This window comes from Eulemur rufifrons, chromosome 30, assembly GCF_041146395.1.
Source record: "Eulemur rufifrons isolate Redbay chromosome 30, OSU_ERuf_1, whole genome shotgun sequence".
NCBI lineage: Eukaryota > Metazoa > Chordata > Mammalia > Primates > Lemuridae > Eulemur > Eulemur rufifrons.
Window position 1 is genome coordinate 40,849,855 of NC_091012.1, and position 26,744 is coordinate 40,876,598.

The 26,744-nt window shown below is 40.2% G+C and overlaps 1 protein-coding gene across 2 annotated transcripts in view; it reads right to left on the reverse strand.

Annotated features, from left to right (window-relative positions):
• The window catches only part of FRMD7 (FERM domain containing 7), a 47,636-nt gene extending 24,973 nt beyond the window's left edge, over positions 1-22,663 (reverse strand). For both annotated transcript variants that reach the window (XM_069463850.1, XM_069463848.1), the window contains exon 1: positions 22,412-22,663. In XM_069463850.1, coding sequence (XP_069319951.1) covers positions 22,412-22,468 — 57 coding nt within the window. In that variant the 5' untranslated portion in view covers positions 22,469-22,663. The remainder of the gene's footprint in view (positions 1-22,411) is intronic.
• Positions 22,664-26,744: the final 4,081 nt, after the last annotated feature.

Sequence of the window (26,744 nt, forward strand, 5' to 3'; positions counted from 1 at the left end):
AAGCTGGCACTTTTCAACATTCTCATCAAGCTCCTTAGGGAATCTAAATTCATTACCACCAGTCAGTCCTCCCACTCCAGGAATTGAAAGTCCAGTCCTGAATCCTGTCTTGTCCTCATCTCCATTGGATTACAGTAGGACAGTGTCTGCCTTTTAAAATATATATATGTGTGTATATATGTTATGTATACACATATATTATATATATAATTTTAAACAAACCTCTGAGAACTCGTATTTATAATCTCCAATTTACTGTGTTGTAACCATTGGACGCTGATTCCTGGGAGTTCCAAACTCATCTTCTCATGGGAACAATAATATTCAAAATGGCTAACTCTAAAAATCAATCTACTAAAGTTTCTATGCAGCTGGAGCTGTTATACAGCAATTTGTTAAAATAAACCTGGATTATAATCTTGTTCTACTCACTTACTAACTGGATGAATAGGGCAAACCATTTAGCTCACAAATTGATCTACCTTTTCCAGGTACCTCAAGATGGAAATCATGTGTTAATAAATGTTTACTGAATAAATAGGTAAATGGACCCAAACATTTAACTTGATTCATGTACATTAATTTGATAGTCTTTTCAGGAGGAAGAACAAATTAGTCACTATGTGACCTTGGGCAAACTACTGAACCTTTCTGAGCCTCGGTTTATTCATCTGTAAAATGGAGATGATAGTGGTATTATCTTATAGGGCTGTTGTGAGGATTAAATAAGAATTCACATCAAAGTCTTAGTACTGTGCCTGGCACATCATATGACTTCAGCAATGCTCATGTATAGATAAATGCATAGCAATCAGTCTGGAAGGATACACATCAAACGGTTAACAGCTTTATCCCTGGAAAGCAGATAGAATAAAAGGGACTTTAACTTTTTACTCTGTACATGTCTAATTTTTTTTTTAATGAGCAAGGACAGTGGAAACTTTCTTAACCAACTTCCATTGAACAATGCACAGATAATGCTTTCCATTCCCACTTTAAAACATTGGCAGATGTCCATGTCATGATGAAACCTCATGGCCAGTAGGCTACTCTAATACAGTTATACACTTCGACAGCGACTGATTGAGTCCAATGCTTACTAATAATTTTTTTGAACATATTTTTGACAGTTTTACTTGTTATTATAATTATATGATTTAATTAAATTGTATATAAAAATTAATATGAGCACTAAAGGCAAGAGTTGTTTCCATGAAAATTAAGTTGGTTACTTTGTAAAGATTCAATCAGGGGAAATCCCCCAAAATGTGCGCTCAAATTAGTTTTGGATATGATAGCAGTAAAAGATCAGGGGAGAAAAGACATCAAAATCTAGAAGGATTCTGTACTCAAGCTGCTTTGCAAGCATCTACATTCTTGTTCCATGTTAAATAAACCAATATTGGAAATCATAGGTGACACATTATGGGCTTGGTTTACAAAAGAAAGACAAAAAAAAAAAAAAAACCACAATCAGAAGTCCATACTCAAAAAAAGGGCCTTGGCCCTACATCAAAAGTTTAGCACATGAATATAAACGTGTATGTTTTATGTTAAAACAAAAAGTTTAAGGGGTTTGTGTGTTATATGTATATGATTTATTAAGAATCTGCTTCAGCAAATTTTATCGATTAACTGATCAGCAGTCACTTTTGACAACATTAGAAAAAAGAGATTCTACTGTTTCCGTATGTTGATTGACTTTTAAAAACCTGCAAAAAAAACCCCTACATACTATATAATTAAGGTTTCAAAAAAGGATACATTGGAATGAAATATAGCATGTCATTAATAATAGCATAATAGGTTATTCTTACTTTTTCCTTATACTTGTTACATTTTCCAGATATATGCAATAAATATTATAAAAGTGAAAAGCATGGTGTCATACAAAGTGTATTATAGATGCTTCTCCCGTTTCCAGTGCTTATTCTGGCATTCAAAATATTTCTTATGTTCCCTTCAGAAAATTGTTCTCAAAGTCACAGATGATAATCACTCATTCTCCTGACTTTATGGTTATGCCTCATTTTTTTATCCCAAAAGATAACTATTTAAGCTCGAAATTCCATAACAAAATACCATAGACTGAGTGGCTCAAACAATAGAAATGAACTTTCTCACAGTTATCAGGCTAGGAATCTGAGATGAGGGCGCCAGCATGATTGAGTTCTGGTGAGGGATCTCTTTCTGGCTTGTAGATGGCCACTGTCTCACTATGTTTTTACTTGGCGGAGAAACAGAGAGAACGAGAGATCTCTCTTCCTCTTCTTATGAGGCCACCAATGCTATCGTATAAGGACCCCACCCTTATGACCTCATTTTACCTTAATTATATACGAAAAGTTCTATCTCCAAATACAGTCGCATTGGAGGTTAGAGCTTCAACATACGAATTTGGGGAGGACACCAGTGAGTCCATAGCAATGACCCAGCTTGATGGTCCTCTTTAGTTACGATATTTGCTCATTATGACTTTTGGCTCTTCTCAAACACTAAATCCACTGTTAAATAATGAAGATTTGTGAGGTATTTTGGAAAGAATGCTCCCAGTTACAGAAGGCCAGAGAGGAGTTCCAAGAATGTGCTGGAGCACCTGTAATAAACATGAGGAGGCAGCACATCATGAGGGCTAAGAATGTGGGCTCTGGAGCCAGACACACCTGGGTCTAGTCCTGACTCCCCTACCCACTATTGGGATTGTGAGCAGGCTACTTAACCTCTATGAGCCTCAGTTTCCTCAATTGCAAAATAAGATTGTCAGAAGCCAGACACAAAAGGTCATATATGATTCCATTTATATGAAATATCCAGAATAGGCAAATCCACAGAGGCAGAAAGCAAATCAGTGGTTGCCAGGGGCTGGGTGAAGAAGGGGAAATGGGGAGTGACTGCTAATTAGTATGGGATTTCTTGGGGGGCGATGATGAAAATATTCTGGAATTAGATGGTTGTGATGGTTGCATAACATAATGAATATGCTGAAAACCATTGAATTGTATACTTCAAAAAGGATGAATTTGCCGGTATGTATATTGTATCTCAATTTCAAAAAGGATCATAGTGAGCATCAAATGAGAATATTCATGTAAAGTGTTTTACACAGTGTCTGATCCGTAAGTAGAGCTCAACAAGTGTTAACTATTTGTAGGGTGACCATATAATTTATCGACCAAACCTGGATACTTTTGAGGGTAATAGGGGGCACTAGAAATAATTTAATTGTCACAGCAGGTATAAAGCAGGCCTGTCTTGGACAAATCCTGGTGTATGGTCACCTAGCTATTAGCACTTGGACCATCCAAGGCGTCTGTTTTGACAAGGGCAGTATTTCTTTGAATATTCAAGATCTGCAATATTCAGGATCACACACACGACTATTGGTTTCCTCTCACAGAAACCAGTGACTTCTGATCCAGTGGCAAGTGAATGAATTACCTTTTGATCATTTTAACCCTCTGATTTCACATTTTCATAGGCAAGGCTCAGCCATAGCAGTCACACAAAAAGACAGGGACAGACAACTGCTTCATCAGTTTTAAACTTCTTCTTAATAAATACTTCAAAAGCCACCCATCACCTCTCCTTTAGCATGTTTTTCACTCCATTCATTATTCTCTTTTTTGAGCTCTTTTTGTTTTCCTGTTTGTAATTTTCATCTGCCCAAACTCTGGGCTTAATCTTGATGTGCTTGCCTTTGTCCTTCTGTATACGCTTTTACCCTTTTGTGGCCCTTTCCACCATCCCTTCAATTCAACACACATTATTGAGAGCACCTGCTCTGTGCCTGGTACTTTCCTAGGCTCCAGGGATGAGATGAACTGAGATGAACCAGACATAGGCATTACCACCAAGGAACAAACAGGCTGCCAGACAAGGCAGGCACATCAATGGTTAGTCACAGTAGTTTGGGCCAAGTGTCTTTGTGGAGGTATGTATGCAGGGGACAATATGAGGTCACATCTGATGGGCATCTAGCCCAAAAAGATGGGTAAGAGAGTGGACGCCTAATATGAGGCATGAAGCAAGAATTGAGGTTAATCAGATGAAGAGAAGGATTGGAGAAGGGTGTCAGAGGCAGAAGAGGTTAGAAAACCTGGTGTGAACAATGAAACTGCAAGGAGTTTGGTGTTGCTAAAGGAGAGAGTGAGATACAGGGGCTAGAAAAGTGGACAGGAGTCATACCAAGGAGGGCTTCTTGTGTCATGGGAAGCCGTGTGCCTGGAGGTGGGGTGCATGGTGGGGGTAGGAAGGGCTGAATGATTTTAAGCAGAGAATTGATGTGGTCAGAGTTATGTTTTAGAAACACCAGCCTGGAATTAGTTAGGGCACCACTTCCCAAACTGTAAAGTGCATATGAATCACTTGGGGATTGTCAAAATGCAGGTCCAGATTCCATAGGTGTGGGCCAAGGCCTGATAATCTGCATTTCTAACAAGCTCCCCCATAATACTGATACCGTGGACTGTGGATTATACTTTGAGGCACAAGGGTGGGAGGGATGGGTGGCAGAGGTACCAGGCAGCTGAGTAGGGGCTACTGCAGGAATTCATGGAGAGAAGATGGGAGCCTGGACTAAGGCAGTTGTAGTGAAAATAGCAAAGGTAGGATGTGAGAGATGTCTCCATAGTAGGTGCAACTGGACTTGGGGAGGTAAGACAGAGGGAGAGACCCGGAGATTCCTGGTCTTCTCTCTGGAGGCCTTAGAGGCTTGCTCCCTTTTTGCCTCCTGCCAGGATAAGGAATTGCATGCACCATGGCTGAGCTTTGGTTACATTTTGCAGTCTTTTATTCACCTTTATGCACCACTTTGTTCATGCCTGACATTTGTTTCTTTACCAGTTGGCCCACAGACCATATGTACAACCAGGGGCTACCCAAGCAGCTCGCCTCGCTTACTCCCCACCCGCCCCCTTGTTGCTGAATTCTTTCCACACCGACCTATGTAAGAGTGACAATGCTCAGAACATTCCACATCGATGTGTGCACATATTTGAGCCCCTCCTTTGACACTCCCTACCTTTTGCAAAGATCTGAAAAGAAAAATCACAGCTTGTTATAGCAAAAGCTCTCTGCTGGCATAAAGTTCTAAAATATCCTTTTGACACCTCACCTCTGATATGCTCATTATTTCCTTTTAAGGTCGCCCACCTGGCATTTTCCTCCTGGTCTTTTAGGGTGAAACTCAGAGCTTCCTCGTGTACCGTGTATTATCCCTTTTACAATTTACCCCAGTCACCCCACTCTGGCACTGGCCCAGAATCAGTTCCATCCATAGTAGTATAAGCACATTGTCACTCAGCATCCTTGTGGGGACCACTGTGAACTAGTTCCTGCTAGCTAATTTCCGTCTCTCATTTACTTTTCAAATCCTGAACTCTAAATAACGTTTTAGAAAGTAGAACCAAGCAGGGCACTCAAGAGAGGATCAGACTTGTGTTAAGTAGACTAGGAAGTCTGGAGATATTTCTGCATTTTGGTAACATTTGCTGCAGTTCCACCTTAAGCCTGTTTTCAGCGATGCTGATTTAAATTCAGTCATGTAGTGAAATCTTGTTCTGCATCTTGAACTATACTTCTTCACTTCAATGGAACCCTCTGTTTATAAACATCAATAGGCATGCTCCTTATTTACAGAGAGCTTGGGCTCCTCCGAAAGAAAGCCTTTCTCCTTTCCTATCTTCCACAGGCTACATCCAGGAACCTCAGAACTTCTTGGGGATTAAACCCTGCAATGGCTCCTTTTTAGAGACTGTTTTACTTTTCATTAAAATGCAATTATTATGACACTGAAAGAAAAAGGCATGCATCTTACACATTTACCAATATAGTTGGATGCAAGCAGTTTTCTAAGAAATAAGAATATAATTTTAAAAGTCAGTTTGCACTCAGTAAACCACCCAGGGAACTGGGAAAGAGACCTCCTTCAGGGCAGGGTATAAGAAATTCATTGACCAAACCATAACCCTTCTGGGGGTTTATCTCCTGGTAAAAAGAGAACTACTAAGAGCAGTGAGAGGCTAATTGCCAGGTAGCAGCAGTTCATTCTAAACTGGAGCTCTCTCTGCAGGCAGTATAGTCTTTTAGCATCTGGTGGAGAGCAAGGTGCAGTTAGACACATCAAAGAACAAAGAATAAGTAGGAAGTCAGCTGAGGCCCTTTCCCCAGAGCTCATAGGACTCAGCAATAAACCCTGGAGGGAAGCACAGTTTAACTGGGTACTAAAGATTTCCTGGCGGGGCCAAGCAGAGAGAACAACCCTCATGGATGCTTGTGTACGTGTGAAATTCACACCAAATTACAACTGGTTTTTATTTTATTTCTAAAGACATAAAGCAGTTCAAAGGGTTGCAAGTGTGAAAGATGGAAGGCTTAAAGTTGCTTAGGATTAACTTCCCAGAAAGATTTCCGGCCCACGTGACTGGCCTAGGAGGTCCTGGAGAATCAAGCTGAGCAGCTGCCTGACCACCACCCTCTATACCCACGGCCATATTGACGCTGACTAAACCAAGTTCGGAAGAGAACTCTGGAATCACATAGCTAGTCCAGTACCTGATAGGTGATACTTTCTGGCAGACACCTTTTCAAAGCTACAAGGGAATGATAATGTGTCATTACCTGAGGCCTTATGCAGGCCTGGCAATGACTTGGACAGGTTGCATCTGATTCACAGCCTTTACTGGAGTAGCTGGATGGAGTCTAAGAGACTCACTGCTCAGAGTTACCCCTCATGCTAAGAAAAAAAAAAGAAAAGAAAAAACCTACAAGATTTCCATCCTAACAGCAATCCTGCCCCCACTCCTGGGACACTGAAATTATCATGCTTATATTGGAAAGACTGTTGAAAAGTGACAGTGTAATAACAGCATTCTCACGACAGTGCTCCCAAGTCTTGTAGAAATTGCTAGCTACTCTGGGTAATTAAAACAATTATAATTGTTTGTTTCCACGTAATGCTTTAGCACGAAATCTATGTGGTATGCACAATGCACAACCAGATTCTAAATGATAGATGGAGTTCTCTTTTAAACTAGAAATTGATTCTGTGTATATCTAGCAATATGAGACACTTGGGACACAACAGGGATCATTGATATTATCATGTACTCCAAGCCCCTCATTTTACAAGTGGGGAGATTTAGATCCAGAGCAGGTAACAGTCTTGCCTAGGGTCTCTCAACAGGTTAATAGCAGACCTGGGAAAGGAACCCAGGTCTTCTGGCCTCCAGTAATGGGCTTATTTTATTATACCAGGCTGTCCTTAAATGTAAAGAGAAATCTAATATCTAGGTGTATGAAGGCTAAGAAAGAGCTAAACAGCTAAAAATTGTTCTTGTGAATCCCTATTCAATAAATGGTGCTGGGAGAATTGGTTAGCCACTTGTAGAAGACTGAAACAGGACCCACAGCTTTCACCTCTCACAAAAATCAAATCACGGTGGATAACAGACTTAAACCCTAGGCGTGATACAATCAGAATTCTAGAAGAAAATGTAGGAAAGACTCTTACAGACATTGGCCTAGGTAAAGATTTTATGAAGAAGACCCCCAAGGCAATCACAGCAGCAACAAAAATTAATGAATGGGACATGATTAAATTAAAAAGCTTCTGCACAGCCAAAGAAACAGTCACGAGAATAAACAGACCACCTACAGAATGGGAAAAACTTTTTGCATACTACACATCAGATAAAGGACTGATAACAAGAATCTATTTAGAACTCAGGAAAATCAGCAAGAAAAAATCAAACAACCCTATCAAAAAGTGGGCAAATGACATGAATAGAAACTTCTCGAAAGAAGATATAAGAATGGCTAACAAACATATGAAAAAATGCTCAACATCCCCAATCATCAGAGAAATGCAAATCAAAACCACAATGAGATATCACTTAACCCCAGTGAGAATGGCCTTTATCAAAAAAACCCAAAACAACACATGTTGGCGTGGATGTGGAGAGACAGGAACACTCATACACTGCTGGTGGGACTGCAAACTAGTGCAACCCCTGTGGAAAGCATTATGGAGGTATCTTAAACAGATTCAAGTAGACCTGCCATTCGATCCAGCAATCCCATTATTGGGCATATACCCAAAGGAAAAAAGGTCATTCTATAACAAAGACACATGTACCCGAATGTTTATAGCAGCACAATTCACAATAGCAAAGATGTGGAAACAACCCAAATGCCCATCAATACATGATTGGATTAGTAAGCTGTGGTATATGTATACCATGGAATATTACTCAGCTATAAGGAATAATGAAGATACGACATCTCTATGGTTCTCCTGGAGAGAGTTGGAGCCCATTATATTAAGTGAAGTATCCCAAGAATGGAAAAACAAGCATCACATGTACTCACCAGAAAATTCGTTTCCCTGATCATCACCTAAATACACATCTGGGAACGACACCAATCGGATATCAGACTGAGGTGGGGGGTGGGGGAGGGGATGGGGGTATGCCTACACAATGAGTGCATTGCGCACCGTTTGGGGAATGGTCACGCTTGAAGGTGCTGACTCGGGAAGGGGGGGCTGGGGAGGGAGGGATATATACCTACATGATGGGTGCAACGCGCACTACCTGGGGAACGGACACGCCTGGAGCTCTGACTTGGGGGGAAAGGCGGTACATGGGCAACGTATGTAACCTGCAATTCTGTATCCCCCATAACAATAAGATGAAATAAAAAAAAAATAAAATAAAAAAATAAATAAATAAAAATAAAAATTGTTCTTGTGATTCACTCCTTCCTTTCATCTTCACTGTTTTTACCTGACTTTCTGATCTCTTCTCACATTTGGACTGTATTGTTGACTCACTTTTCTGTCCTTCTGCTTATTATTACTTTAATGTCTCTTTTTCTCCCTTCTGCCTCCCTTTCCTCACTTGTACCCGATTCCTGTGTCTTCTTTCCTAAAATCAGCTTTAGTCCATTTAGAAAGAGTGCTATGTTGCTCAGCAGGGCCGTGGACAGGTCGGAAGCCATGCTGTTCTGACAAGTTGTGAATTTCACAGAAACCCTATAAAGAAGTCATTAAGGAATAATGCCTTTTAAAACGTCTACTTTAATAAGAGGGCATGAAACCCAGAGTCTTAGGGCTACTGTGGAGAATCTGTGTTGATGGAACATAAAATCTTTTTGAATATATTCGGGAAACTGTTCCAAACTAAGTGGAACGGGGAGGCACGTGTGCAGCTTAGGGATCCATGAGAAAGTAGTATTTCAACGTATAAAATATACACCAAAAGGTTAAAATCTGGGTGATGAGATTCTACTTGAATTTTATTTTCTTCGTTTTGCTTACTAGAATTTTCTAATCTATTTATAATGAACTTAGGTTCTATTGTTTATTGAAGCTGGATGTGAAAATTTCAATTAAAAAAAAACAAAACAACCTGTAAGGGCTTCTAGATGATTAGCAAAATGAGAGGTCATATGAGCTATCACTCAAGCTAATCTCCCTGTCACGAGTTGTCTCATTCTCCACCCTTTCAATAGCCGCATGTTAGCCAGGTGTGCTTGTTTGTCAATACCTGTGGACTACACTAAGGGACCAGTTCTGCCCTGGATCAGAAAGCTTTCAGGGGCCCCTGCCTCAGAGTCGACTTGGCCTCTTGCCAAGCTCCATTCTTGCAGCAGTCATTTAGGACCTGTTATTTCACTCCTCTGTCCCTACACAGACATCTGCCTGAGTTCTAACCCTTGTTCACCTAGTCTCTTCACTGGGGTTCCTCCTGCTTAGTGCTGACTTGGACTCACAGTGGCAGCTGGTTACACTCCACTTTAGTCTGCTCTCCTCTTGACTGATTGCCGCATATGTTATGCACACAGTAGGTGATTCACAAAGATTTGCTGAACCCGCTGCTCAGCAGTATCACTGAACTCCTGGGCCTGCTTGCAGCTTTCTGTCCCTTTCCTTTTAGCCTACACAGGCATATAGTCATCCAAGTCCTGAGTGCTAACTCATACATGTGAGCCTTTGAGTGACCTGGACTCTATGACCCAAAGCCTAGCGGTTACAGATTCTTCTCTGTCCGACTTAGTCCGGGGCTGGCCCCAGATTTGGGGACCTCTACCATCCCCGCTCCTCAAGGCTATTTCAATATGGCAGCTCTATTTTTAGGGTGTGCAACATAACTTAAAAACAGTCGTCTGGAACTCTCTAATTGTACCCAGGTACAAGCACAGCCAAGCCCAGAACATTTTTAATTCGTGTATTTCTTTTAACTACTACACATCTAAAATTCTAATGTACAAGAAAGAAAGAGAAAGCATGGTTTAACTTGAAAACTGTAGAATTGTGGGCAGGGAACCTGGGAAGGAAGTAGTGGTAGGATTTGTAATTTATTAGCAATCTTTAGTGGGAAACTGGGTCCCAAGAGATACTAATATTTGTGTCTTAAGATTAGTTGCAAACTCCCAATGCAAGCTTTTTCAATACCTTTCTCCTTTAATTGCTTAGGTGGAATTATTTGTGCAGAAGGATCTGGTTAAGCTGACTCATTGCTATTTATAAATCAAAACCAAAGATATTCCTCTCTTCTGAATGTTGAATTTGACATTTGCCTTTCCTGACTTAAGAGGCTCCAATCTACATTCCTTCAAATACAGAAACGAACAAACATGTTTCACAGTGGCTTCCACAGAGAGACTTGAGGAGCCTTTGTAGATTATTAGGAGAGATGATCTCTCCTTTATTGTACTGTGAGAGAGCCTGAGGTAGGGCATTTCTGGCAACCCCATTTCAAATAGTCAGTGAGGGCTTACTGTGATCACACAGTTTTATATGCATGCAGGGCTGGTCGGGGAAAAAATTGTTACTGCAATACATGAAATGTTTGTGCCACATCCCTCCTGACTTAAGACTTCACTTCCTAGAATGTTTTATCAGCTAACTCATTGGAGCAGGGATTAGCTGCCTGGCAGCTGAGAGCAAGAACAGAATTCATTCTTTCGCTGATTCAACAGATATTTTTTGAGCATCTAGTATGTTTCAGGTTAAGCACTAACTATTCAACAGAGATTCCTTGCCTGCACAAAATTAACAGAACTCACTGATTATTTCTGGACTCATAACCCCACCCGTTAAGCTTCAAAGAATGACCTTTCCTTTTGGTCTCATATATTTCTCAGATGCCACATATCTTTCTTACCTTGTCCATTTCTCTGAACCGTTTCCATTGTCCATCTGTCCCATGAAAACTCCCTAGGAGCTCTTGCACTTCCTGTTTTGCCCAAGGCAGTTTTCCTGGCAACTGCAGACCATGTTTTCTACACCACCACTCCCAACACATACAAGAGCTGTTTAGGCTGTGAAATGCCAAGATAACTCCATGGTACCCTGATGGCTATTGAAGGACAAACCTTAAAATGTGGATGAAGTGGTCAAGTGCATGGGCTCTTAACCCAGATTGCCCCTTTCAAATCTTGTTTCTACCACTTACTGCTATGTGACTTTAGACAAGTTATTTCACCTCTCTTTCCAGTTTGCTCATCTGTCAAATGGGAGTATTGATAGCACCTATTTCATGGAGGATTTCAATGAGCTAATATATGTAAAATACTTAGACAAGTGCCTGGCACATAATAAATATTCCCTTGATATATGTTAGCTATTATCATTACTATTTAGGTTGGAAAAGAATTGAATGGTAATTGTGGGTTAGTGGACAATGGGTTTGATATTTTGGGTCAGATGCCTTGAACTTCCATATACAACATAGTGTGGCTGTGAACAGCTTGGAAAGTCTGGCCCTGACATTATGAGAGGAACCCTGTATTTTGCTTACTTATGCAGGAAATGGACCTTATATAGACATTGTTTTTATTTAGTTTTCTTTATTATTTTAACAGACAAATAAAATTGTATATATTTATCATATCCAACATGTTGTTTGGAAACATATATAGGTTGTGGAATGGCTAAATCAAGCTAAATAACATATGCCTTGCCTCGCATACTGTGTTCTAAAATGAAATTTCTTTTATTGCTTTTTAGGCCTTATTCAAAAAGCAATATATGCTCATTTAAAAATCAGAGGAATAAAGAAACAGAAAGGCAAGAAGAAATAAAGTGCCACCTGTCAAAAGACAGCCAATCTAAGGATCATAGAGTAAAACTTCCCAGGTGATTTCAATGCATGTGATAGAATAATACTCTTGGATAACCAACTTTTTAAAAAACTTAGTGTTATGTCATGAATATCATCATTAGTTACTGTTACATATAAGAAGCCACCTTTTTGGACGTGTCAGCTGTTTTGTCGTTTTAGCTATTGCAAACAGCACTAAGGTGCATGATAAATGTACATACGGCTTTACATACAACCTTAACATTTGTGTGTTAAGAATACATTTCCTTAGGATACATTTTTCCAGAAATTGAATTTACCCAGCTTATTTAGGGTACGTTGTTGGTTACTTGTCTTATTTTTGCTTGAGATTTGCAATTAAATACTAAAATGTCTAATTTTCTTATGTACATTTTTAATTAAATACTGAAATATGAATACAAATTGTGGGAAGGATTCATGACAGTGATTGCCCTTGCTTGGTAAGGCAGTGAAAGGATTATATGAACCCAAACTGGCTATCAGAATTCTGGAGGCAGCAGGCTGTAGGGGAGAGAGTTGGGGCTCTGGAGTCAACACATCTACTTTTCATTCCTGACTCAGGTACTTACTTGCAGTCGTATGATCTTGAGCTCATATTTAACCTTGCAGAAACTTCATTTCTTCATATGAGAACTCCCTTTTATGACTTTGGCTCCTGCTTGTCTCTTCTGTCTCAGCTCTCAGTCTCTCACCACTCCCTCAGCCCCCTGCCCTCAATATTAAGATTCAATCAAGTTCAGCCACTTAGCAGGCCAACTCTGCTCCCCCACATCCCACAATGCCCCAAAACATACCTAAATAATTACTACTGGCCATTTAGAGCTCAGGTTAGATGTCGCCTCCCTCAGAAAACCCTGCCTGGCCATCTCCTTCACACATATACTTCAATCTGGATTGGGTGCCCCTCTTCTGTTGTGCCAGAAAAAAACTATCCTTGCCACTGTCATTTGTATACATCACACTTTGGGCCAGGCGGTGGTTCATGCCTATAATCCCAGCACTTTGGGAGTCTGAGGCAGAAGGAATGCTTGAGGCCAGGAGTTCGAGACCAGCCCGGGCAACAGAGCAAAATCCTGTCTCTACAAAAAAATAAAAAAAATTAGCCGGGCATGGTGGCACATGTCTGTAGTCTCAGCTACTCGGGAGGCTGAGGCAGTAGGATCGCTTGAGCCCAGGAGTTTGAGGTTGCTGTGAGCTAGGCTGACGCCATGGCACTCTAGCCCGAGCAACAGAGCGAGACTCTGGTTCTAAAAAAAATAAATAAACAAAATAAAAAAGTTTAAAATGTATATTTTACATATATATATCACACTGTGATGTTTGTACCTGTTTACATTTCTGATTCTTCCTCTAACTTATGAACTCTTTGAGGTTGGGTACTATTTCTTATTTATTCTCTGCATCCCCAAGAGTCGACACAGTGCTTGGAAGCAGTGAGGGCTCATGAGGACTTATTAAATGAGTGACGAAGGAATGAAGGAACATGATCAGACCTATTTTGCAAATTTATTAACTAACGATTGTATGGCATAATGTAAGTGGTGATTCCTGGCACATAGTTAGGTCAGGAAATGGCATCTCATAGCATTAAAGGCAACTGACAATAACTTTGTGACGTATCTCTTGCAATCTCTTAAAATGTTCGAGTGTGAAGTTCTGGAGAACTTTTGTCTTTGTTTAAGTCTGTCGAAAGGTAATTTCGTCATCTTAGAAGGAATCTCAGAGGACAAAGGACCTCTTGTTTAAGACAGCTAAGCCTAGCGATTAGTGGTGAGGCTAGTGGTGAGGCGCTGTGCCTAAGTGCTTCCAGGGCCTGGGGTCAGCTCACCCAGACAGACCTCCCCTTTCTGGCCCCACACCTTGGACCCAGAAGAGAAGGAGGAAGTGGGTAGAGAGGAAGAGAGAGAATAGAGAAAAGGGGGCTGGAATTAGATTCTGTGGGGGTAATAATTGTAGCTTTTGCACAGCAGCTGTGTTTAGAATCAGACAAGCTATACATCAGAGAGTTCCACAGCCTCCGGAGAATTGCTTCTCTGAGCGCCTGTCACCTTCCATTCTTCCTGAGGTTTGCAGCCTTCCCAGTGGTGCCTTGTCCTAGCACCTCATTGGCCAACTTGGCACTACCTCCTGGGGTGCAAATGCACAGTCAAGGGTGGATCTCTCAGCAGCAGAACTGATCTCACGGAATGTTTTTCCAGTTCTGACAGTTTGGCACAAAGCCGCTTAGTGGCACCTAGTATCACAGAAGCTAGCCCTGCTCTCTGCTGCTGGGCTGGCAGGCTCCAGGTCCTTTTAGGAAACGGCTGGGCCGGTCCAGCCACCTCCCAGGTGATCTTACTCCTCAAGCCATACCCTTTTGACCCCAAGACTTTGGACTCAGCTCAGTTTGAAGAATTTCTCATGCTCGAAAACTTGTGCTTGTCTTAAAGCACAAGTTAAGGCTAAGCGCTATTAGTGTAACATATTTGTGATTGTGACAGGTCAAACAATGATGCAAATGCAGAGTAACCAGCAATTTAAAAGAGAGACAGAAACTCCTACAGAATTCAGAGGAATCTTGCCTTTTATTGAGTCTCACTCAGTGGGAAGTTCTGTGGAGAGCTCTGGCTGCAGGGCCGGGCAGCAGGCGGGCCCTGCACTGTGATGAAAGGTGAAGGGGTGGCAAGGCCCCAACTAACTGCAACTTTTCCCAGAGATTCCCACGAGTGCAGACTTGAACAAACACCCAACCACCACCCACCCAGCTCCAAAGCCAGTTCCCCAACCCCCTCCCACAGCGCCTCAAACGTTCTTGCATTCAGGCTCCCTCCTTTCAGCTGTGGGGCTGGGAAGAGAAGCCAGGCAGGGGTGGGAGTGGGAAGGCTGGAGGCCCGTCTTCTCTTCTGAGCTTGAGCAGGATGGCAGCCTGACATTCAGGTGACAGCAGAAGATGTGGGGCCCCCAGAGGCGTGGGGCAGGTGGCACCCAAACCATACTTGGCCCACTACTCAGCCTGGCCTGGGGCCAGACAAAGCACAAACACTTTCTTTCTTTTTCAGTTGGATGTATTTTCCGAATCAACAAAACTTAGAATATGAGTGACAGAGGAAACTCAGTTTAAACAAAGGCATTCACCGGGCAGCACAGCCCTCCTGCAATGACAAATAAATCCCTGGCAAAGAGAGAGCCAACATTGGCTACGCTGAGATGTTAGGATTCCAGGATGACTTTTCTGACCGGATATAGAAGCTTCTTCACTTGGCATTCTTTGTACAGGGACAAAGTGGTGGAGAGCCGATCTGGTCAGCCTGTTGGTCAGTCTATCAACAAACATCAATCGAGTATCTCATGTGAGGCAGCCTTCTTGGGACTAGAGGATAAGTCATGAAGTCCTGGAAAAGCAGGAAGCTTCGCTGCATATACAGCAATCATACTTGAGTCAGAAGCCTACCATCTAACAAATGACCAGACAGGATTTTGAAGCTAGACAGACTGGGGCTTGAATCTCAGCTCACCCACTAACTTAAACGACAATATGATCTTGGATAAGTCAACCTTTCTGTGGCTCAGCTTACATGCCTGTAAAATAGAGATAAACATAATATTTCAGGCCTCATCAGCTTGGAATATTGCTGGTTGGGCATAAATGAATGTTGGCCTTATTAACAACATATCTAACAGAGGAAGATAAACTATCAAACAAAAAGTGAGAGCAATAAACTCACAGCACATAATTTCCCCTTTGAAGAAAACTCACGACACAACTACCCCCTTAGTTTTGTTTTAATTAAAACACCTGTGGCCTAACTTGTTATCTCTAAGAGTTCTTTCTCAGCCTTGAAGAGCCCTAGGTGGACAGCAGGGATGTGATCTCCCCACTTCAGTTCTCACCAGCACCAGATTCCAAGGACTCAGACAAAGTCAGCCTCACAAAGGTAAAAATAAAGAGCACCTGTGACTGCTTTGCTGCTGCTTCTGTTATCAGTCTGCTGAGGCAGAGAGAAAAAAAGCCATTTTAACCCTTTAAAACTCTGAGCAACTTTCCTCAGCTGCCCGACACTACCCTTTACCTTTTCTTCAGTGCTGTGGCCTCTCTCTCTCTCTCGAAAATAGATAAACTTTTACTTCTGTATATCTTAATCACTGTGTGAGAAATCTTTCTCCCCTGTGCCACGAGCACCTAGTGAGTTTCCACCCTAACAATAAGTACCAGGGTATGTGTTCACCATCTATAATCAGAGCCGATTCCATTAGGCATCAGTAGCAAACACTTAAATAGCACTTACTGGCACTATTCTAAGTCTTTAACATATATTAATTCATTTAACTTTTGTAACAAGCCTATGGAGCAGGTGCTAAATTTACCCCCATTTTATAGATGACAAACCCTGAGGCACAGAGAGCTTATGTAACTACCCCAGATAGTGACACTCGTGTATTTGATTTGTGTGAGAACTGTGTAAGATAGTGCATGCAAAATACATTTGGAACACAATGTGTAGATAAATACTATTTATGATCACTATTCAGTAAATCGTTATCATAATTGTTAACTGTGTCAGCATTACTATGAATAGTGACCATGGAGTAATTTAGAATGTAGTCAAATGCAAAGGATTTGGCTATTTCCATCTGCTTCCTTAAAGGAAGCCCTATATTATTTTAGGTAACTCTAGACAGTTCTTATGGACCCTCCCAGGATTAATGACTCCAAGGGGAAGAGCAAATCCCTTGGGGCTGCTGAATAAGCAGAGGCCAAACCATGCAGAAAGGCAGGATAAATTAACCCCAGAAGCCCCAGAGGAAGTGCTGACCTAGGGGAGCATAGCTCTATTGCCCAGAGGTGGGTTGCAAAATCAAGCATTATCAAAAGAAACTCCAAGTTGAAGGTGAAAGACTGTTCAATGTTTCTTTGCAAAGTATAAAAATTAAGAGGTCTGTAAGCAAGGGAGAGGGGAATTAACAAACTTCAAGTACCTACTTTGTGTCAGGAACCTTACCTTTGCTATTCCATTTATCTTCAACAATGACCTCATGGGGTAGGTGCTATAACCCCATTTTAGTGATAAGGGAACAGGCTCAGAGAGGTGAAGTGACCCACATAATGTCCCCCACCTTAAAACTGTTGGAGCCGGGACTAGAATTCAGGTCTGCCCAACTCCAGTTGTGTTTCTCTTTCCCTAATCCCATCTATAAATCTGACACAAAACTGCTTATTGTTCCCCCTCCACTTGCCCCTCCTATGCTATCCTCTATCTTGGTGAATGAGGCCACCATCCCACCAGTCACCTAAGCCAGAAACTTGAATGTCACTTGGACTCCACCTCACTCATCTCCTATATCCAAAAGGGTGGCATCAGATGGTTCTAGAAATTCTACCTCATTAGCATTTCTTTTGTCCATCCTTCCTGTCTTCACCATTGGAAGTTCAGACTTCCATTAGGCTGCAATACTGATGTTTGGATATATGGGTTAGGGCATAGTTTGACCATCTAAAATTGGATCTACTAAACTTGATGCTATTATCTAGATTCTACCTGGGATGCCCAGCACTTAGAGCCATATTTCATTAAATATTGGCTGAATGCATTAATTAATGAATAATAGTCAGATACTAATGTCCCTATTTTTAGGGTTTAAACCATTTATTGGTTCTCCCTCACTTCAGGATTAAGATCATACTTCTTCATATATAGAATACATTGCCTAAATGATCTAGCTGCCCACCCACCTCTTCAGCCTTGCTTTCCAGCCACTATCCATCTTCCTTTCAACATGCCAGTCTTCACTCAGTTTGACCTTCATTTTGTTCTGTAAAAGGACTATGTTCCCTTTTACACATCAGCCTTCATTCTTGAAGGAGCTCAGGAAATTTCACCCCAAAATGTGAATCCTTGGTATAAAGAATACTTTGAATTAAAGGCCCTTAGAGATCAACAGGGCCTGGGAATGGGCTTTCCCTCTATCTGCATAACCAGATGGATTCATCAAAAGAACAATTGACTTCCTTTTCCTTCCCTGTTATCTCACTATAGTTCAGGAAAGAAAATCAAGAATGCAACCAGACCTGGTCCAAATCATTTTAAATATAGTACCTGTCTCTCAGGTTAATTTAATTTGCAAAGAGACTCATTTACAAGTCAATCTGTTTTCCCCATCCATTCATCCCCCCTAGCAACCATTTATTGCCCTTAAACAGAATTACCTATATTTTTAATCTCCCCTCCCCTCTAAAAGGAGAGCATAAAATATCTGGATCCCATTGGGATATTGGGTAATCAGTCTGTGATTCTCTCCATGGACATGACAAATAAACTTCTTCCTCTTACTAATTTCCCTTAACTGTGAGTTGATCTTTCAGCAAACTTTCCGGGGAAAGGGGAAGTTCTTCCTTACCCCCACATTCTTTCCTTTTTGATTACCACACTTCTTCCCACTCTTCATCTTCTTAACTCCTACTTGGCAATGGTATATTGTTTTGGAAGTTTTTCCTGACACCTCAAGTCTAGGTTTTTAGAGTTGACAGAACTAAAGCTCAGATAGGTTAAGTGACGTGCCCAAGGCCCCACAGCTTGTCAGAGGCAGAGTCAAATTTATGCTGTTTTATCAGACTCCAAATATACATTATCTCATTTATATTACTCATTACAATAACTCAAGGAGCTAAGGGGGTAGGTGACTGGCCCAAGATTACACAGCTAAAGTGGTGCAGCTTTTGTAGCCCCAAATCTAGGTACATTCTATGACATCAGAGCAATTCTATCTCATTGGGGTTGGAAGAACTTTGCCTTGTGAAGTGAGGGGAGAGGTTATGTATTTCACTACTGACCAAACTACAGAAGATCCTTAAGGCCTCATGTTCCCCACCCATGGTCTAAAGATATACTGTCCATGATAAAAGCAGCAGTAAGGATGATGTTGATATTTGACAATGATCAGTTTTATGAAATATAGAGGGAGACTTGAAAAGTAACATAAGATTTTCACTAAATTCATTTTCTTCATTGGATTATACTTTAGTAGGCACATTCTAGCAATTCTGAAGTTCCATACCTATACTGCACCCCTAACCATTCTTGGAAATTCATTAAAGAAAAGATTGACTAATATTTTCAGAGAATTCATCTATCAAGTCAACACACAGTGCCACAGCGTGCACATATGCAAAGAAACTTCGTAAAAAAAGAATTTCTCTGGGGCCAGCCACTCTTTCCAGTAATCTCATTTAAGGTATTATCAAGTTAAACACAAAGTAGAACAATCACAAAGGGGGTTCATCAATCATGCAATGAGAGATTAAAGGAAGCACTGAGGCCAAAGTTGGTAGTGCCCAGCCAGCACTGCCCAGGCCAGAGTGTGCCCTTGCTCAAGAACTTTACATACCAATATAGTAGAGTCTACTGTTCCCAGAACAGGTCCTAGAACATATTAGGTCCTCAATAATAATTTGTTAACTAAATGACTAAATTAATAAATGAGTGACTAAAATGTCTCAATGACAGGGCCCGTGTGGAGATGGATGTATTATCAAGCCATCAAATATTAGAATCATATATCTAATTCCTCCAGATCTGACTTTTCTGACATAATTTGGCATCGTATATAACTGATGGGAGGACTTCATGTCCCCAATCCCACTGTAAACTGTGACACCAGCATTTTGATTTTAAATGTCAGTCTCTGACTTCGATTCTTGTGGGGTGCTAACAAATCAGGCTTCTGAATCCGTAGGCCTGAGACACATCTTGGATGCTGGCAAATTCTCCAAGACAATGCTATTGGGGGTGGAGTGAGGGTTCTGGATGTCAATTAGCCTTCCCCAAGAGACATTATTCCATCTGAACATGTGTCCTTTTTATATTTCTACCATTGTACTTTCTGTAAAATCAACACCAATGCCCAAGAGTCCACTCTTTCCCCCCATGCAGCCAATTATTTTCTTGAATTTTTTTCTTGAAAGACAATTTTCCTTGGGGATGATCCATGCCTCTTGAGACTTCAGTTACATGTGGTATCAAAAGCCCCTCCGTGTGCCTTTCCTCAGCTACTAATGGGTTCTCTTCATTATGGTTCCAAGCTTTTCTCCATCTTGTTTAGGATGTTAGTACTAATAAAAGAGGGCATTCTTTAGGTTGCTTTTCAAATGGTTGAATCGATGAAAAGATTCATGCTGTGGTCTCCCTGACCTATAGGGGCCACTTTCCCATATAGCTCCTCATCCATGGGTAAGGAAAGAAGGATCTATTAACTGGTTCACAATAGTCATCAAAAACTCACTGTATGCCAAATTCTATGTCCTTGAGGGCCACAGAAAATAAATAATGTGCATGAGCAGTATTTCAGGACTAGAAGGCTGCTGACAGGTGAGTGTTCTGATTATAATTGTACATGGAGGTGTGCAGAGAGTTCCAGATTAGAAGTCCCAGCTTTGTATTTATATGCTGTGTGATCCTGCACAAGTCACTTTAGCTCCCTGAGCTCCCATCTCTTAATTTGAAAAATGGGAAAAGATCTTTTCCCTGCCTTCACTCATAGGGTGGGATGAAGGATCAATTGAATTAATGGCTGTAAAATTGCTTTGTAAATTTTAAAGTGCTATCCACCAGTGACTCACTACTACTGCTATCATCATCATCATCATCAGTCTGGTATTGTTAAGGAGAGAAGATACTGTTGGATGACTGGATACTAACTTAAACTCAGGTTCCCTCAGGACAAAGGTGCTCATGGTACTGCAGCCAGTGCTATTGCCACTTTGGGTAACACCACGATTGCTACTTACAGAGCAGCCTTCCACAGAGCAAAAGGGAACAGATGCTTTGACACCCGAATTGCTGGGTATCAAATCTCTCCCATTATCTTTCCAAGGAACACAATGTGTTGCAGCTGGAAAGATACAATCTGACTTGAAGCCAAATCATGCTGGCTTCAAGTTGCTGGAATCGGCTCTTCAGAAGGTGAATTTTGTGAAGCCATGGGACTGTGCTTCCCGCACCCCATTTAATTGGGTCTGAATTAGAATGCACATTCAGAAAACTCTTCTGTCACTTTTTGTCAAAGATTTCTCTTTGAGTTGCTTGAAATATCTATTAAAATCTTAGCCTAAAGCAGTGTCTTTTGAATACCCAGCTCACTAATTCAGGTACTGCAGCACTGTGAGCATACACCACCAGCCTGCAAATGGATAAACTACTCAAAAGCCATTTTCCACCCCTTAAATATAATTCCAAGAAAGAATAGGAAATGCCTCATACCTCTAATGGAAGCTATTTGCTACAAAAACAAATCATTCAGGTCTGTGGACCTAGAAATGCCTTTTGCACATAAAACTGAAAGGAAGAGACAGCAAAACAGCAGCCGAAGCCATGAAGTCATCACCCCCAAAGCACATGATTCAAATAAAAATGAAATACTCATTGGAAAAATAGGCTACCCACACACCCAACATTACAGCTGAGCTACAGTAGTTGTCAGTTTATTTATAAAAGAAAACAACCAATATTTTGTTTGAATTTCAGAGAAAATGAACTATTTGTTTCTTGTTAGTAGCTGATGTAAATATCAGAGCAAATAGCATTTTTGGTTCCAGTAAAAACATAGAACATTTCAAAATGCTCATACATAAATCCTGACATCAAAATGTACATATCTTAAGATGCCGGAACATGAGCACCAAATGATGTGCTTAATCCATTTGTTCTTTCTTGAAGAGATGAGGTATAATTGTATGCAATCATCTTGTAGCTAGGAATTATATTAAGAACCCTGAACTATAAGTACTAAATCAAACTAAATAGACTCTTATCCTATTTTTCTCTCTTATACTTGTCATTACTTCCTGAAGTTCTCGTTACAACTGCACAATTTTATCCCCCATAACCCATAGGTTTTCTTCAGAAAAGGCGGGTAGATTTCCCCCTCTCCTTCCCCTCAGAACCACAATTTTCTTCCCACAAATACTCATGGGGTGAAACTCACAGACAAATAATTTCAATGAACAATAATACCTTCTTGGGTAGGAGAACTAAGTTATTGCTGCTTTGCCCTGTTACAAATAGTTAGCATATCTGTAAAATTTGCTTTTCTTGTCCTTTGAGAAAAGATAACCTGTTCTAGAAGAAAGGTTATTGGGAAAACATGAGCTACATTGTGATACCAAATACCGATTTCTTTTCCAAAGCTAAAAACCACAGTCCTCCTTCATTCGGTCCTAAAGAAAGCATAACATCGCCAGCTAATGGGCTGTCCTCAAATGACCATTACTGAATGAATAATAAAGGAATAATAGCAATGTGATTTCCACTTACATCAACCACAAAAGTCTTCTGAGAATCATCCAAAAACTGCACTTTTAAATGTAGCATTCTCAGCGAGGCCGTTGGGCTGCAAGCAGGCTCAGAGTGCTGTGGGTGCTGCGACAGGAAGGGGGCTTTCTACAGGAATTGCACTCCCAGCTGGATGTCGTGCACTCAGGTTCCCCCCACCCCCCAGCCAGGCATCCCCACTCTCAGCGGAGCACGCTTCCGTTTGCTTGAAGTGATGCACACCCAAGGGCGTTTTTGCTGTCGAGTGCTGGAGATCAATAGCATCTGGGCAATCTCCTATTTGGTTAACATCAAATCAAACTGGACTTTCTCTAGCTCTCTTAAACTCAGTGCCTTCCTGCAAATAAAAATATAAATAAAGACAGCATTTGCAATCCCTGAGGATTTTATTTCACAAGGGCACAATTTGAAAACCCTAGATAAAGTTTCGATAAACTGAGAATAGCCATTCTCAAAAGTAAAAAGACCAGAGTCAGTATCATATTGTACTAGAAATTTAATGGCTGAGTTAGGAAGCTGTATATATATATATACCATTTTAATTATTTTGAATTTACATGATTTAGAAATGAAAACTATAAAAAGGAACATATGGAAAGCTTCACTTCCACTTATGTCCTCTCTATTCTTTATCCCCATTACGCTCCTATCAGTAATTTTATTAGTGTTTTGTTGTAGTTCTTTAACCTTCAGTGTTTCCTTACGTAAATATGACACATGCAAATATGAATGTATTCATTCTGTGTAGGTAGCATGTTGTTACACTGTTTTCTGCCTTACTTTTCTTCATATATCATGGAAATCTCCCTTTAGCTGTGCATGGAGAGCTTCCCCCATTTCTTTCCACAGCTGCATAATTTTACACTGTGTAGATGATCCATAGTTCACTCAGTCTGAAATTAATATTTCAGCCTCAAAAAGGCTGAAATGAATATCTTCATACATATGTCATTTCATAAGTGTGGAGCATATCGGTAGGATAGATTTCCAGAAGTGGAGTTGCTGGTCAAGGACAATGAATTGGTGATCTTCACAGCTATTTCTAGATTTCCTTCCATAAGTGTTGTTATGGGTTAAATTTTGTCCCTTAAAATTCATATGTTGAAGTAACCCCAGTAGCTCAGAATGGGACTGTATTTGGAAATAGGGTCTCTAAAGAGGTAAATAAATTGAAATGAGTCATTAGGGTGAATCCTAATCCAATCTGAACGGTGTCCTTATAAGAAGAGGAGATTAGGACACAGACATTTAGGGAAGACCATGTGAAGACATGGGGAGATGACAGCAATCTACAAGCTATGGAGAGAGGCCGAAACCAGCTTTGCCAACACCTTGATCAGAGTTCTAGCATCCAGAATTGTGAGAAAATAACTTTCTGCTGTTTAAGCCACCCAGTCTGTGATACTTTGTTGTGGCAGCCCACCAGATTAATACAAGGGTCGTATCAATTTGCAGTTCTTCTGGCAATGTATGAGAGCGCCTGTTTTCTACACATGCTCAACAATGGAGTGTGGTATCAAACTTTGGGGTTTTTGCCAAACTAATAGGTGAGAAAAAATAATCTTAGTGTAATTTTAAATTTTAAAGTTTTTATATTAAGAAAAGTTGAAAATCCTTTCATATGTTTAAGGGCCACGTGGATTTCTTTCTTTCTTTTTTCTTTCTTTCTTTCTTCTTCCTTTGTTTCTTTTTTGTGGATGACCTATTCATGTACTTCTATGTCCTCCTTTTAAAATATTGATTGGTTTATTGTCTTTCTCATTTATTTCTAGGAACTCTTTACAAATTAGGGAAATTAATCTCTTGTTTGTGATATGAGTTACAAACACTTCCCCCATTTGTCCTTTGTCTTTTGACTTAGCTTATGAGGGGTGTGTGTGTGTGTGTATGTGTGTTTGCCATGACTTTTTCATTTTTTGTGTGGTGAAGTTTTTTTAAATGGCCTCTGGATTTTGAGTCATAGTTAGGAAAGCCTTCACTTCAAGGCTTTTAGTACTTTCATGGTTTTATTTTTAGTACTTTCATGGTTTTTATTTTATCTTTGATCTATTTGGATTTTATCCTGATGTATGGTGTAAGGTATGGATCCAGTTTCATTTTTTTTCCAAATGGCTTCCCAGTTGTCCCAATATCATTGATCAGAAAGTTCATTTCTACCTCCATTCATTTCAGAAACTTTCTTTAACATACATTAAACTGTCACATGCACTTGAGTCCATTTTGAGGTTTTTATTTGCCTTCATTCAAGCACAGATATCATATTGTTTTAATTTTTGAGGCTCTAGAGTATGTTTTAATACCTAATAAGTCTGTTCCCCACCCCATTGCTCTTTTTTTTTTTTACAGAATTTTCCTGTCTATTCTTTTCTAATTATTTTTCTATATATGCTTATTAAGTTCCAGGAAACAAATGTTGGCATATTTATTAAGATATTTTAAAATTATAAATTTGCTTAGGGATAATTAATATCTTTATGCTGGTGAGTCCTATTCATGGGACATGCTATGTATTTCAATTTGTTCAGGTCTACTTTTATGTCCTTCTCTTCTGAAATTTTACTGTATTTAATACACATTTTTATATATACACAAAAGCAAAGGGTATAGTACAATAAACTCCCATGCAGTCATCATCATTCAAAATTGATATGTAACACTCAGTACCTTAGAATGCAACTGTATTTGGAGATAGGGCCTTTAAAGAGGTAATTAAGTTAAAACGAGGCCATTAGGGCATGCTCTAATCCAATCTGGCTTGTGTTCTTTTTATAAAAAGAGGATATTAGTACAGAGAAACACTAAGGTCACATGTGCACAGAGGAAAGACCATTGAAGACACAGCAAGAAGGTGGCTATCTCCAAGTTACTGAGAGAGGCCTCAGGAGAAACCAAACTTGCTGACACCTTGATCTTGGACTTCCAGCCCCCAGAACTGTGAGAAACAAATTTCTGTTGTTTAAGTCACACAGTCTGTGGTATTGTGTTATGGCACTCTGCTACAGTTTGGATATAATTTGTTTGTCCCCACCCAAACTCATGTTGAAATTTCATCTCCAACGTGGCAGTGTTGAGAGGTAGGGCCTAGTGGGAGGTGTTTGGGTTACAGAGGCAGATCCTTCAAGAATGGCTTGGTGCTGTTCCCATCCCATGGTAGTGAGTGAGTTCTTGCTCTCATGAAAATGTATTAGTTCTCATGGGAATGGATTTGTTTCTGAAAGAGTAGGTTGTTATAAAGCCAGGACACCCCTCTCTTTGTTAAGTGTCCACTTCCCCTTTGACCTTCTCTGCCATGTTGTGACAAAGCCCAAAAGTCCTTGCCAGAAACCAAGGCTATGCCTTTGATCTTCTTAGCCTGCAAAACAATGTGTTAAATAAACATCTTCATAAATTACTCAGTCTCAGGTATTCTTTTACAGCAACACAAAATGGACTAAAACACACCCATAGCAAACTAATATAAATAATCGTATGATTTTCACTCTTTCTTTTTTTCTCTCTCTACCTCTTACAAATTATTTTAAACCAAATCCCAAGTAGAATTTCACTGTACCTGTTAAATATCTTTTGTATGGATTTCTTAAAAATGTGGACATTTTCTTATATAATCCCAAAGCCATTATCACACCTAACAAAATTATCAAACACTGTCTTGTTATCATATACAGTTGACCCTTGAACAAAATGAGTTTGAATAGCATGAGTCTACTTATACACAATTGTCTTCTGCCTCTGCCACCCTGAGACAGTAAAACCAATCTCTCCTTCTTCTTCCTCCCCCACCTATTCAACCAGAAGACAATAAAGATAAAAACCTTTATGTTGATCCACTTCCACTTAATGAATAAATTTTCTCTTCCTTATGATTTTCTCTTTTTATTTTTGAGACAGTTTCATTCTGTTTTCTGTTGCCCAGGATAGAATGCAGTGGTGTCAGCATAGCTTACTGCAATCTTAAACTCCTGGGCTCAAATAAATCCTCCTGCCTCAGCCTCTAGAGTAGCTAGGATTACAGGTGCGCACCACCATGCCTGGCTAATTTTTCTTTTCTTTCTTTTTATTTTAGTTTTTATTTATTACTTTTTTTTTGGTAGAGACGAGGCCTTGTTATGTTGCTCAGGCTGGTCTTGAACTCCTGGCCTCAAGCAATCCTCCCACCTCGGCTTCCCAAAGTGCTAGGATTACAGGTATAAGACACCACACCTGGCTCGATCTTTCCCATCATTATATCTTCTAATTGAAAGTTGTTTTCATACATAAAGAGAATTTATTTTTATACATTAATTTTAATATCTTACTAACATACTGAATTTTCTTA